The sequence below is a fragment of the Pygocentrus nattereri genome, chromosome 1 (genome assembly GCF_015220715.1).
Source record: "Pygocentrus nattereri isolate fPygNat1 chromosome 1, fPygNat1.pri, whole genome shotgun sequence".
Lineage (NCBI taxonomy): Eukaryota > Metazoa > Chordata > Actinopteri > Characiformes > Serrasalmidae > Pygocentrus > Pygocentrus nattereri.
The window spans coordinates 25,185,326-25,200,577 of record NC_051211.1 but is presented as its reverse complement, the minus strand read 5'-3'; the positions used below and the strand labels follow the sequence as shown (position 1 = coordinate 25,200,577).

General features: G+C 39.8%; 1 protein-coding gene across 2 annotated transcripts in view; it reads left to right on the top strand.

The window, feature by feature from the left end:
* atp1a3a (ATPase Na+/K+ transporting subunit alpha 3a) overlaps positions 1–11,579 on the top strand; it is a 38,382-nt gene extending 26,803 nt beyond the window's left edge. For both annotated transcript variants that reach the window (XM_017708500.2, XM_017708499.2), the window contains 11 exons: positions 1,820–2,012; positions 2,235–2,547; positions 2,898–3,048; positions 4,389–4,557; positions 4,714–4,868; positions 5,014–5,137; positions 6,223–6,368; positions 7,867–7,997; positions 8,392–8,493; positions 10,059–10,150; positions 10,285–11,579. In XM_017708500.2, coding sequence (XP_017563989.1) covers positions 1,820–2,012; positions 2,235–2,547; positions 2,898–3,048; positions 4,389–4,557; positions 4,714–4,868; positions 5,014–5,137; positions 6,223–6,368; positions 7,867–7,997; positions 8,392–8,493; positions 10,059–10,150; positions 10,285–10,313 — 1,605 coding nt within the window. In that variant the 3' untranslated portion in view covers positions 10,314–11,579. The remainder of the gene's footprint in view (positions 1–1,819; positions 2,013–2,234; positions 2,548–2,897; positions 3,049–4,388; positions 4,558–4,713; positions 4,869–5,013; positions 5,138–6,222; positions 6,369–7,866; positions 7,998–8,391; positions 8,494–10,058; positions 10,151–10,284) is intronic.
* Positions 11,580–15,252: the final 3,673 nt, after the last annotated feature.

The window sequence follows — 15,252 nt, the reverse complement described above, 5'->3', positions numbered from 1 at the left end:
AAAAGAGGCACCACCACCCCAGTCTGCCAATCCAGTGGCACCACCCCCGATGTCCACGCAATGTTGAAAAGGCGTGTCAGCCACAACATCCAGAGCCTTGAGGAACTCGGGACGGATCTCATCCACCCCTGGAGCCCTGCCGCCAAGGAGCTTCTTAACTACCTTAGCGACTTCGGCCTCAGTAATGGACAAGCCTATTCCCGTGTCCCCAGACTCTACCTCCTCACTGGAGAACGTGTTGGTGGGATTGAGAAGGTCCTCAAAGTATTCCTTCCACCGCCCAATGACGTCTTCAGTTGAAGTCAGCAGCACACCATCTCCACTATATACAGTGCTAGTGGCACACTGCTTTCCCCTTCTGAGTCGCCTGACGGTTTGCCAGAATCTTTTCAGAGCCGACTTAAAGTCACTTTCCAAGGCCTCACCGAACTCTTCCCACACCCGGGTTTTTGCCTTGGCAACGACTGAAGCCGCAGATCGCTTGGCCTGTCGATACCTGCCAGCTGCCTCTGGTGTCCTACAGGCCAACCATGCCCGGTAGGACTCCTTCTTCAGCTTGACGGCATCTCTCACCTGGGGTGTCCACCACTGGGTTCGAGGATTACCGCCCCAACAGGCACCAACTACCTTGCAACCACAGCTACAGTCAGCCGCTTCAACAATGGAGGAGCGGAACATGGTCCATTCTGAGTCAATGTCCCTCACCTCCCCCGATATCTGGTCAAAGTTCTGACGGAGGTGTGAGTTGAAGATCAATCTGACAGGTTCTTCTGCCAGACGTTCCCAGCAAACCCTCACTATACGTTTGGGTTTGCCTGGTCTGACCGGCATCTTCCCCCACCACCTGATCCAACTCACCACCAGGTGGTGATCAGTTGACAGCTCAGCTCCTCTCTTTACCCGAGTGTCCAATACACATGGCCGCAAGTCCGATGACATGACTACAAAGTCAATCATTGAACTGCGGCCTAGGGTGTCCTGGTGCCATGTGCACTTATGGACATCCTTGTGTTCAAACATGGTGTTCGTTATGGACAAACTGTGGTTGCACAGAAGTCCAAAAACTGAACACCACTCGGGTTCAGATCAGAGAGGCCATTCCTCCCAATCACACCCCTCCAGGTCTTACTGTCGTTGCCCACGTGAGTGTTGAAGTCCCCCAGTAGGGCAATCGAGTCTCCAGGAGGAGCACTTATGTTAAACTAATCCAGGATAATCTGCAACTGAAAATATCCAGCCGTCGACAGTTCTGTGGTCTAAACTGACCACTTACGAAAGGGTAGAGGATGGCAGAACTGATAAAATTAAAAACATTAAAAAGACTATGTACGGACTGTGCAACCTTTTCAACCAAATTATTAGAATTAATAGATATTTAATACATCTCATGGTTGAAGGTGTGTGATTTTATATAGTGGAAATGGTATTATTTTAGTTATGATGAGCTCTTTAAAAAGTATAAATGAATTTGATTTTCAAAATAAACTGGCTGCCACACTGCTGGGTTTTCCAAAACATTAAGTGGGTGTAAATATGTTGTGCCCCTCAGATTCTTACAGTGCTCTAAAAACAAGACTCAATATCCAAGAGCTATAATGATATTTCTGTACATTTGTCAGGAATACTAAAAACTGTTTTTTACAATTGTGCATCGTAATGGGGCAGAGCAGTATTTGAAAATGGGATGCATAAAAGGCAATAACTTGCAATCTTTCGTAATCAATAGAATATTGAAATGGTGAAAGCTATATGATTTAGTTTTCCAACAATTTAATGTTCTAAAAGTAGTTTTTTTAATGTGTGTATAACATCCTTCCAGCTTTCAGTTCATGAGACTGAAGAGCCCAGTGATAACCACTACCTGCTGGTGATGAAGGGGGCACCAGAACGTATACTTGACCGCTGCTCCACCATCATGGTGCAGGGCAAGGAACAGCCCATGGATGAGGAGATGAAGGAGGCTTTCCAGAATGCTTACCTGGAGCTGGGAGGACTGGGAGAGAGAGTGTTGGGTGAGTGAGAGAGAAGTAAATCAAGCTGATGACTGCAACAACAAATTCAGGGCAAGCAACCATAAATTGAGCTCTTGAGAGTAAAACCTAAAACTTGTGCTTAAATGGTTTGCTTTTGTGGAAATATTAGGCTGAATCCAGTACCTCTTTCCTTCTCTGTCTCACTGACTCTCTCTTTCTCTCTCTCCATCTGTCTCTTTTTCTTTCCTTTTGTTTCGACAGGTTTCTGCCATTTGTTTTTGCCTGAGGACCAGTACCCCAAAGGCTTTGCCTTTGATACAGATGATGTCAACTTCCAAACAGATAACCTCTGCTTTATTGGGCTGATGTCCATGATTGACCCACCCCGCGCTGCAGTACCTGATGCTGTGGGCAAATGCCGTTCAGCTGGCATTAAGGTCATCATGGTGACAGGTGACCACCCAATCACAGCCAAGGCCATTGCCAAGGGGGTGGGCATCATCTCTGAGGGCAATGAGACAGTAGAGGATATCGCTGCTCGTCTTAATATCCCTGTTAGCCAGGTTAACCCCAGGTACTTTACCATTGAAATGTTTTTTTAGAATACTCACACAATCACACAAACAAATGCTGAAGTACAACACTTAAAACTCATTACTGACACTATTATCACAAGCTGTCACAACAGAAATATAAACATCAGGTCTATTTTAATTACACAGTATATTTTACACCAATTGACCAATGGTGTCTAGGCTTGCTCCTGATAAAATGGGTTTTAGCATGTGAAGGCTTACTCCTTTTTTATGCTAGAGTGGCACTTCTGGCAGGGAGTACGGTGTACTACAAAAGCATCTTAAGATGATGATAATACTGATTTTGGTTATTTTTGTTTTTGTGGGGTTTTTTTGGTTGTGTTATTAGGGACGCCAAAGCTTGTGTAATACATGGCTCAGATCTTAAGGATATGAGCCAGGAGCAGATGGACGATGTGCTGAAGAACCACACAGAGATTGTCTTTGCCCGAACCTCACCACAGCAGAAGCTCATCATTGTAGAGGGCTGCCAGAGACAGGTGCATACAAAAGCATAAACACATTAACGCAGTGACATACATATAGGTACATACAGTGCTGTGTAATATATTTGCCTCGTTTGCCCTTTTTGGTCATTGGTTTGCACCTCTCCTATGGATTCTATTTGTGCCCAATGTCTTTCTTGTTGTGGAATCATGTACATGTACCTTAACTGAGGCAAGTGAGGCCTGCAGTTCTTTCAGCTGGGTTCTTTTGTGACCTCCTGGATGGGGCGAAGCCCTCTTGGTAAAATTTTGGTAGGCTGGTCACTCCTGGGTTTACCATTGTTCCAGATTTTATCCATTTGTGCATGATGGCCTTCACTGTTCACAGCATTTTTTAAATACATAAAATTATTGTTTGTTTACTTTGAATATCTTTGTCTAATATTAAAAATATTTGATGATCTGAAACATTCAGAGTTTGGCAAATACATAAAAATAGAAGAAGCTGGAAAAGGGGCAAATACTTCCTCCAATTCAACACTAATTGTATTTTAATAATAACTGTAACCCTTAATATACTCAATATACACTGCATACCCTTAATGCATTAATATACACTGACCATCCACTTCATTATTCTTTGTTCATTTTATCAGGTCCACATACTGTTGCTTAGCTGCACTTTGTAGTTCTATGATTACAGACTGTCGTTCCATCTGTTTCTTGCATACTTTTTAGCCCCTTTTCACTCTGTTCTTCAATAGTCATAATTCATACAGAGCCAGAAAGCAAGCATATGGGACTGCACCACTGCAGAGATGGTGGTGTGTTAGTTTGTGTTGCACTGGTACAAGTGTATAAGATACAGCAGTGGTAAAAGTTAAAACTAGTGGTAAAACTACAGAGTGCTCTGAAATGGTAAGTGGAGCTGATAAAATGGACAAGGATTATAGAAACAAGAAGGTGTCTTAATAAAGTGGCCAGTAAGTATGCTTCAAGAAGGTAGTTCTAGGCCTGGCCCAAATAATTTAAATACTTTGATCGTTGCTTTGGTGCTTTGAGTACTTTGATCATTACGTTGGTATTATTTCTGTATTTAGTATTTGGGAGCTTTATATTTTTTGTAGCCCAAAATAAATTTCATCAGCAAAGACCTTTAGATAGAACAGTGATTGTTAATATGGGGAATTGGGAGAAAAAAATAATAATTCATAGCTTGTTTAATTTAATGTATCAAAAATGCAAGCCAGCCATCAGTGGCACCTTTCCTCATTTATCCAAATTAAATAAAACAATGGAGCTACAAAGGTCTTCCAGTAGAAATACAAAGACTGAGAAAATATTTGATAACTTAGTCACATTTTAATGCTGTCTGTAATAAAAAACACTTTCAGGGTGCCATTGTGGCTGTGACTGGTGATGGTGTGAACGATTCACCAGCTCTAAAGAAGGCCGATATTGGTGTTGCCATGGGAATCTCTGGCTCAGATGTTTCCAAGCAGGCAGCTGACATGATCCTTCTGGATGACAACTTTGCCTCTATCGTCACTGGAGTGGAAGAAGGTGAGAGATTAAATGATGGGTGGAGGTGAAGGGGCAAAATAAAAAAGTGAAAAAACAAAAAGATTGGTGATAAAGTCTGAGTGAGTGTTAAAGTCTGAATTGATGGAAAAGTCTGAACAGAAAGTTTGCTCATAAATGTATGTTTTGTATGTGTAGGGCGTCTGATTTTTGACAACCTGAAGAAATCTATTGCCTACACCCTGACCAGCAACATCCCTGAAATCACTCCCTTCCTGTTCTTCATCATGGTCAACATTCCTCTTCCCCTTGGAACCATTACCATTCTCTGCATCGACCTGGGTACTGACATGGTGAGACACACACATTCACATGTGAACAATGAAGACACAAAGCTCAGTGTTTAGAAATGTGTGCCATGACCTCATCCAAAGAAATCACCAGCCCTAACTCAGTTACTTTATACACATACTTACTAGTTTGTCTGCTGAATCCCAGGTGCCTGCTATCTCCTTGGCTTATGAAGCAGCAGAGAGTGACATCATGAAGCGTCAGCCTCGTAACCCTCTGAGGGACAAACTGGTCAATGAGCGTCTCATCAGCATTGCTTATGGACAGATCGGTTAGTACACAGCTACAAAACACATTTCAGGGTCAGTTTGCCTAGCTTATTGGAGCTTCGTTGTGGCCATTAAACCAAAAAGAAAACTTTCTTACATGGTTTACCTTGTTAAAGTGCAGCATGGTTTACCTTGTTGAAGTGCAGCTTTTGTGAAAAGGGTGTTACAATGCACATAATAATTAAAGTATACCGATGCTGTTATTTAAGATCTGAAAATAGGCTGTCATCCTCAAACTACTCAACGCTCCACAGGAAGAAATACATAGCTAACAATATGACTTCACAAAATGTGACTGTGTACCATTTCAGGTTAGATTTGTTACAGGAGTGCATCAGCTTAATTTTTTTCCCCTCAAGTATTTCTGTTGATATTGATACTGATACCAATCAATGTCATTATGCCATATTTAATATTAATCATGATTTTTTATGTACAGGAGTTGTGAGAAAATATGCTTTGTGAACTGAATACAAATAGATTTCTGCTATACAAAATATTCATGGCATCTGACATAAATTGTAATGGCTTCCATGGTTCTATTAAAAAATACAGATGTTACTAAAAGATATGATGGAAGTAAGACAAAAACCACAGACGACTTAGGCTTTGTGCGTCTGACAGGTTGATGTTAATGACACTTTCACTAGTCATTGTGGTCTTGTTTTGTCAATAATTTTATTTTTGTATTGAAAAAACAAAATGTATGGAATATTGTAAAATTTGCTTATTTTGTAATAGTTATGTGCTTTACATATATGTGCCGTAATTGTCTAGACTCTCAATGGGGGTAAAGAGTTAGTACTGTTCTTGTATACCCATTTTTAGTGTTTTAAGCCACTTAAAAATTTGTGTATAAGGTTTTGCCTTCCCAGACTGTGGTTTTGCCAAATGTTGACAGGGATAACTTATATCTTACCCTCACTAAAATTTCCATGATGAAATGCATTTTTCTTTTAATGTATATTGTAGGGTGGCATTAATTGAGTCTGGCACTTCATCCTCTTGTTGTAATTTATAACTGTATATATAACTCATAACTTATATTAATAAGATATTCATATTCTGTCTCTCACTGCTTCTGTAGGTATGATTCAGGCTCTGGGAGGCTTCTTTGCCTACTTTGTGATCATGGCTGAGAATGGGTTTCTGCCCTCAGTCTTGGTGGGGATCCGACTCAACTGGGACGACCGCTCAAACAATGATCTGGAGGACAGTTATGGCCAGCAGTGGGTAAGTAAAAAAACACCTTAATGGTCCTGTTATGTACCGTATACAACAGAAACACACATTTCTTTTTACCTGTATTCAAATGAGTAGCCAAACTTTTCCCCATGATGTTTTATACTGACAAAACTCATACATCATTCCCTCAAATACACACATTCTGACAAAAAAAGTTTGCAGTAGCCTCAAAATGGCAGTTTATGCAGTGTTAATGTGTTTAACAAGCTTAGCGTGATCTCACTGTGTTATAATACAACACTATAGTAATGAAACTTGGATATAACAAAGTTGTCAGTGTACAGCTTGTATAGCAGTATAGATTTACACACAGCCATTAATGTCTAAATAGCTGAGCACACCTCACAGTGAGCATGTCCAAATTGTGCCTAATTGCCAGCATTGCTACAGAGGCTGAAGAAGTGGGTGGTCAGCCTGTTAATGCTTAGACCATACACCACACAATGCATCAACTAGGTCTGCATGGCCATCGTCCCAGAAAGATGCCTCTTCTGAAGCTGATGCACAAGAAAGCCCGGAAACAGTTTGCTGAAGACAAGCAGTCCAAGAAAATGGATTACTAGATTCATGTCCTGTGGTCTGACGAGACCAAGATAAACATGTTTGGCTCTGATGGTGTCCAGCATGTGTGGTGGCGCCCTGCTGAGGAGTGCCAAGACAACCATCTCTTTCCTACAGTCAAGCATGGTGGTCGTAGCATCATTGTCTGGAGCTGCATGAGTGCTGCCTGCACTGGGGAGCTGCAGTTCATTGAGGGAAACTATACATTCTGAAGCAGAGCATGATCCCCTGCCTTCGGAAACTGCCCTCCATGGCAGTTTTCCAACTCGATAACGACCTCAAACACACCTCCAAGATGACAACTGCCTTGCTGAAGGTTAAGGTGATGGACTGGCCAAGTATGTCTCCAGACCAAAACCCAATTGAGCACCTGTTGGGCATCCTCAAGCGGAAGGAGGAGGAGTGCTAGGTGTCTAAGATCCACGAGCTCTGTGATGTCATCAGGGAGGAGTGGAAGAGGATTCCAGTAGCAACCTGTGCAGCTCTGGTGAATTCCATGCTCAAGAGGGTTCAGGCAGTGCTAGATAATAATGGTGTTCACACAAAATATTAACCCTTTGAGGACAATTTGAACAGGTACACTGCAAGGTCTACTCACGTGTGTTTCCAGCTATTTAGATGGGTGTGTGCTGAGGTGTCTAACATCCACCAGAGGACAGTAGACTCTGTACTGCTATACAAGCTGTACACTGACTACTTTAAGTTAAAAGTTTCATTTCTACAGTGTTGTCCCATGAAAAGATATAATAAAATATTTGCAGAAATGTGAGGGGTGTACTGTACTGTGAGGGGTGTACTGTGAGATACTGTATCTATAAATTGTTAACTTTTTTTGTTTGTCTTTCCCTCTCTTTTCTCTTTCACACTTTCTGTCCTCCTTCTTTTTCACACTCCCTTTCCACCCTTCTTTCCACCACTTTCTCAGACCTATGAGCAGAGGAAGATTGTGGAGTTCACCTGTCACACAGCCTTCTTTGTAAGCATTGTGGTGGTGCAGTGGGCTGACGTCATCATTTGCAAGACCAGACGCAACTCTGTGTTCCAGCAGGGCATGAAGTTAGTGCTTTTGCTCAAATTTCTTTCTGTCTCTCTCATCTGTAATTCTCTTTTCTTCCCTCTGCTTTGCTCTCATTCCCATTCCTCTATTTGTGATATCCTTATCTCTTTTTCCTCAAGTGCACTGTCCTTTCAAAGTTCATTTGTAGACTAAAAATGCTGTCCTCATAGCTGACGACATTGAAGTAATAAGAGATAAGTTGGTAACTGTGAAGCCTTGACTTGGCCATGACTAGCTTCCATGACCTCATTGTTGAGAATTTTTAAGAAGTTGAATATTTAAAACATAATTACTTTTTTATAACAGTGTATAATCGTAATGAAATTCTGTGTATTGTTTCTCTCTCTGTTTCTGTCTTTCTCTTCCTGTCTCTCTATCTTTCACTCTTTATAGAAATAAGATCCTGATCTTTGGTCTATTTGAGGAAACAGCTCTGGCTGCCTTCCTCTCTTATTGCCCAGGCATGGATGTGGCTCTTAGGATGTACCCACTCAAGTGAGTGGTTCACTCACTCTTGCACACACAATTTGATTTATGCTATGTGGCCAAAAATGTGTGGTTATTCCTTCTAATTACTGGGTTTGTATGATTGTATGCTTCAATTTATGCATCTGTTAGCAATGGATGTGGAGCTTAGTGTAGTGTAGCAGTCATTTCTACTTCCTAATTCCATATGGAAGTAATATCTGCACAAGAACTGTCTGTCAGGAGCTTAATGGATTGGGTTTCCATAGCCAAGTAGCTGCACACAAGCCTATGGTCATCTTGTGCAGTTCCAAGCATTGGCTGGAGTTGTTTATAGCACCCCAGCACTGGACTCTGAAGCAATGGAAATGCATTCTCTGGAGTGATAAATCAAGCTTTACCATCTGGAGGTCTGACTGATGAATCTGGGTTTGATGGATGCAAGGAGAACACTTCTTGCCTTAATGCATGTTGCCAACTGTAACGTGTAGTGGAGGAGGAATAATTGTCTGTGGCTTGGATTATATCTGCTTCCTGACCTGACCCTGACAGGGCCTGACCAAACAGGACTGCAATTTAGCCACTGTCCAGAGGTAGTTTGGACTGGGCCCATTACTTCCAGTGAAGAGAAATCTTAATGCTGCAGCATACAGTGACATTCTAGAGAAATGTTCCACCGTAACTATGGACAAAGTCAGGTCCATAAAGAAATAGACTGGACTGGTCTGCACAGAGCCTTTCAAAATAATGTAATTTAGGCTTCACCTCAGTATTTAGTAAACTTTTGTCCAAATCAAAATTAAGTATTATTATCTATCCTTGCATAAAAAATAATATGATTAGGGTGCTTCCAAGTTGGATGTTGGCCCTTAAATGTTAGGAAATTACCTTGCAAGGCAGTCTTCTGTCCATGTCACTGTAACATGGGCTTTAGCTAAAACCATCCTAGCTGTAATGGATTAAATTGGGCTGAGAGTCACTGTGAAAGTTTTAAACAATGTATTTAAATATATATATATGATTTTTTTTTAGTTTAGACAGAAAGCCGTATCTTAACATACACACACTTTGCTTCAATGATGAATTGGTCAGTTGTGAAATCCATATATTACTGAATTATTATAGCTGTGATGGACCTTTGATATTAATTGATATGCTGATTTTGAGCTAGAGCTTATTGGTATCTAAAAATTTTACCTTCCTGGTAGAGTGTGGGGTGAAACAAGATATTTTTTGTTAATATTATTCTTTCCTGCCCATAACTTGTGATAAACTGTGCTTGATTTGACCAGGACCATAAACATGATTTAATATAAACAAAATCTTTTCATTTCAGGTAAACTTTAATGCCCATGGTTTTGGAATTAGTTGCTAATATGGTGTCATGTTTGAGTGTGTGCCTAAGATTGAACATTTCTGGAATCTTTCACTGGTACTGTGACGCACAGTTGCCCTCTAGTGGTAAAGATGGAAATGACAAGGGTGCAAAGTGGAAAGATTTTGAAGGTGGAAAGTGATTTGATTAGTTCGATAATACTGGATATTGGATCTGTTCTTACTCATTCACACCTTGTTTCACCATTTCTGTCCTTCAGGCCCAGCTGGTGGTTCTGTGCATTCCCATACAGTTTCCTAATCTTTGTTTATGATGAGATCCGAAAACTCATCCTGCGCCGCAATCCTGGAGGTATGGAATACACACGCACACACACACACACACATGCACACACATGCGCACACACACACTTATACACAGTGATGTACAATGAGATGTCGTGTTAACCAGAACTTTTCTTTCTCTCACTTTTTCTGTCTTTTCAGGTTGGGTTGAAAAGGAAACCTACTATTAAATTATCAGTTCATTCTTTACTCTTCATTCAGTCCCTGTTTCCTGCACTTCCCATCCCTGTCTCTCTTCTGTCTCTCTCTCCCTCCTTCACCTTCTTCTTATTCCCTCTCATTCTATACAACTATAAGATAACCCACAAAAAGGAGCATCTTTCCCCATGATACATTCCTTCATCAAAATCTAAAATGAATCAAACAGAAAATGTCAAGAGGATGCGAGGACCAACCGCGGAGGAGTCCACCCTCCTTTCTCTCCAACTGCCTTTTTTTTATCTTTTCTGACCCAAAGACTACAGCTTAGTCTGCCAATATCTTTATTGTGCTGGTTATCAAGATTGTTCAATACACTGCCAATATTGTAATGGACACTAATGTCACTTAACGAAGCTGTAGCTAGCAGCTGCACTTAAATTCAGTCGCTACCAACAAGGACACCAAGCTTGCTGTGAACACACTGCCACTTTGGTTCTCTCCCTCAGAGTCATTGTTTGCCATTCCCTGTCTTTTCACTCCTCTTCCTCTGTCTATCTGTAGTGCTCCTCTCGGTGTGTAAAGAGTATTGTAAAGGATTGATGCTACAGCTCTGCCATTCACAGTCAACTCACTCTCCCCCTTTACAGGGAAAAAAAGGAATAAGATCCACTTATCTCTAGTCCCTTTCTCTCCCTTCATTACACCTGCATTCCTGTCTCTCTCTCTCTCTCTCTTTCTGTCTCTCTATCTCTCTCTCTCGTCTCCTATTTCTGGTACTGTGTTTTTTGTTTGTTTTTTGATAGACAATACAGTGTTTTTTTTTTTTTAAGACAACAATTGTTAAAATTATTTGACATGTTTCATTTTTATGACTGGGTCTGAGAGCTGCTTGGTTTCATGTTTTCCTTTTTTATTCTGACATGACAAAGCACACTGCCACTGTCACTATCTCTTTCTTGTGCTCTCATTCCTTATTTCCCTCCTTTTTCTCCTGCACTGCCCTCTCCTCCCTCCTCCCTATTTCCCCATTTCTGTCCGTCTGTCTGTCCGTCTGTTTGTGAATTCCGTGAACAAACCTTCTTCCCTTATCCTGCACCTCTTCCTCTTCTCCTCCCTCTTCCCCTGTTCAGAAAAAGAAAATACAATCTTTCTGTGTCCTAGGAAAAAGAGATTTCTCTCTGATTTCATTATTTAAATAAGTGAGGAAAATAGAAAAAAAACAGAATAAGGTGATGTACCTTACGTGCGAAACAGCAGCAAGAAAATGAAATAAAAAAGAAGGATCTCTTTTTTCAGTTTGGTGTCATTTTTGTTTTTATGTGTGGTTTATGAAAAAATCAGACATGGCTATAATATGTTTCAGAAATATAAGATAAGATAGTCCTTTATTAGTCCCACATCGGGGAAATTCTCCTGTGTTACAGCAGCAAAGGGACAGCAATGAAAAAAGAAGAGAAGTAACAAGCAAGTAATTCATTTTGTTAAGTACTTAACAAGGTGTTTTTTACAGTTTACTTGTTACTATATAGACAATATATATTAAAACTAAACATTAAAATTGAGATAAAAAATATAAACTATAATCTGTATCCTTCACAAAAAAATAACAAAATAAAGAATTATAAATAAATTAAAAAAGCTATTTACAATGTAAGGATATTTAGCCTGAAATTCACATGGAGTATTGCACATGGGGTACTGTTTTATATTACACATGGGAATATATGTCATTCATACACATTTTATCCTTATCCTTATAACGCTTATCCTCCTGGGTCACTGGGATGTGTAAGTCGGACAGGAACTATTTTAATCAGTTCATTGTTGAAGCATAGCATGTGACTATGTGTAATATTCACCTCCTAACCAAAATAGATCAGACTCAATTAGATTCAGACATATCCTATTACATGCATTCATGGTGACATTCAGTCCATTTTAATCCATTACAGTCAGAATGTTTTTAGCTAAAGCCTATGACACGTTTACATGCAGCCTAATAATCCGTTAATAATCCGACTAATAGCTCAATCGGAATAGAATACGTCCATGTAAACACCTCAATCGAATAGTCTAGTCCTATTGAGGCCAATCGGAATACAATTTCTATCCGACTGAACGAGGTCGGTAATTCTCTAAATAACCCGATAAATATTAGAATAATATCCGTGTAAACGCCGGAATCCGATTACACTCCGATCGGAACGTGTACATTCTGCGCATGCGCGTCGTTTCACAGCGAAAGCAGAGAAATAAACCGGCTCTGTTCACACCGCTCAGCGCGGCGGAGCTGAAACTGGTCTGCAGAGGAGACGAGGTTCATACTCTGAGCTTTAAAAGACGGCGGTGGGACGGACGGCCAGCTTCAGTGTCTCAGAGCACGACGTCTTCCTTTAGAAGTGCATGTGAAGGACGTTTTTCTGAGTCTGACGTCAGTTTAAAGCCATTAAAAACACAAACGCGTCAACTGGAAACTCATCTCACGCCGACTGGCCCTCACGTGGTGTTCGCCGTCATGGTAACGTTCACTCAAATCGCTCCACGCATGCGCGTCATTCTGCATCGGATTATTTGTAGTGAGCACGTAAAGGAAGATTTTCATCAGACTGTTGAGCAGAGGGAGAATAAACACCTCAGTCTGAGTCTGTATTACCGGTTGTATTAAATCGGTCTGGTAAATCTTTTCTTCGCCAGATCTTTTCATAACATTTAGGGGCTCTAGGTAATATCCTACTTGGAGGCCCCACCCATCCCAAACATATTACTCTGTATGCAAGGACAAAAAAATATTACTTACTTTTGATTAGGTAAAGGTTTTAAGAAATGCTGAGGCAAAGACAATAAAACAATAAACAACTACATACAAAAGGTGCAGTATATTAAATTGTGTGTGTGTGTGTGTGTGTGTGTGTGTGTGTGTGTGGCTTATGGGGCCCTGAGCGACTGCTAATATGGCTTATTGTAAGAAATGGCCCTGCTGCTCTGTTGGGTTCATGTAAAGTGGTTAACACACACACCACACATTGACAAACAGCTATTTCTCCGCATTTGAGTTTTTAATAAATCTTATAATTATTGCATATATTGTTGCTGATCTTCTAACTTCATTGTTTTCCGTGAGACCAATAGAGCTCACCCGAAATGACTTGGAGTCAAATGTCTTTCCTTAATATACATTCAGGTTTATGACTTTTTCTCTGCAGTGACCAAAAAAGTCCTGTGGCGTTCTTCATGTTGATGTAGCTTTGACCACTTTGAGCATTCTCTCAGACAGTTTCATGAGGAGCCATCTGGGATGCTTTCTTAACTGTGATGCTTGGAATGGTTCCATACTTGTTATATTTTCAATTCATTTTTTAGCAATTAATTGATCTGTGCATTTATATAAACACCAACTGAGTTGATTCAGTCAACACTTATGCTTTTAGTTGAAGAAATATTTAGTGTTATAAAAACCATCCAATCAGGTTTGTGTGTGTGTGTGTGTGTGTGTGTGTGTGTGTGCGTGCTGTAATGCAGTTTAATAAGTAGTCCAATAATATTCCTATTTGTACAATCAAATTATATAAAATAATCTTCTGTTAAGAGACTACATAGTGTCATCTGTAATCCTCTATACTGGTATATTAAATGTTATGTCAGTAGGGGACATGTAGGGGAATGTATGTAATACACTGTAGAATAATGTTTTATTGTAAAGCTGAATCATGTTTGCACAAGAGTTTGGCATGTACAGAATGAGGATGGAGAAACCTACACACACACACATAGTGGAGATAAACCAGAATCCATAAAAATCTCATAAAAGGTCATCAACTGGCTGGCACAATGTATCATTTATATATCAAGTCATTTCTTATTTTTGCATTCTTCACAAACTGTGTTGTTACACTGTGTTGCTCTTAGCGCTGAACATATTTTTGATTACGATTAAGTGCCTTGATCAGTTCATGCCTCAACAGTAACACTTCATTATAATATAATGAATGACCATTCACACTAAAATACACTGAAAAATAAACATGTCACTGTTGTGGTGTATTAGGTAAAAAAAAAAAACAATTTCTAATGCTATTACGTGAACTAATGTATTTAAATAACAATAATAATATTGAGAATAATAATAACAGATTAATGATAATTAACAAATGATTGATAAAAAATAAAGAAAGCATTAACTCACTATTTAGTTGGTAAGTGCATCTGATTGAAAAGTGCAAATGATTAACATGTTTGATATGGATGCACATTTACTAACAACTGCCCTAGCTAGCAATAATACTAATATAGCTATCCTGTGATAGTGAACTACAGTGAACTGCAGTGAACTTGTGAGTCTGTAAAACAACAAAATAGTATTTTGGGTCAATATGCTACCCTGGCAGAAAGCTACAAACAACGAATATGTACACTGACAGGTACAACAGTGGTTTAAATTTATATATGTACCTATTATAGTTGTACCTTTTCATGGCCTAATATTTTAAAACACAAAAATGGAATAAAACTCCTGGAGACAAGAGAGGGTGTGTGGAGTCTAAATGATGTGCCCTAGCTAAAGGTACTGAAGATGTATGCTTGAGGCTACCCTTTATGAGAGTGTAAAGGGGGGGTTTTCCCCTTGTCTGGGGAACTTTTTTGCATTTTACATTCTCACCTCAAAAGAAAAAATCATTCTCTCTAAAAATGACTGAAATTTTACCCCTATAATAACCATATATTAAAAACATTTTCTAGTACATACATCACTGTAATTCAGGGTTAAAACATTTAGAAAAATAGACCTTAAATATTTTATTTCAAGATCAAATTTCAGACTTGTGTAGGGGCCCATCATTTGGTCAGCAGTGTAAAATAAGAGCGGCTTCCTCCCCACGTTACACTGTTACTGAATTTCGGATGTGCAATATTGTTTCAGCCAATATAAAAATATCAGCAGTTAGTGTGTGTCTCTTTTTGTGTTTGTGT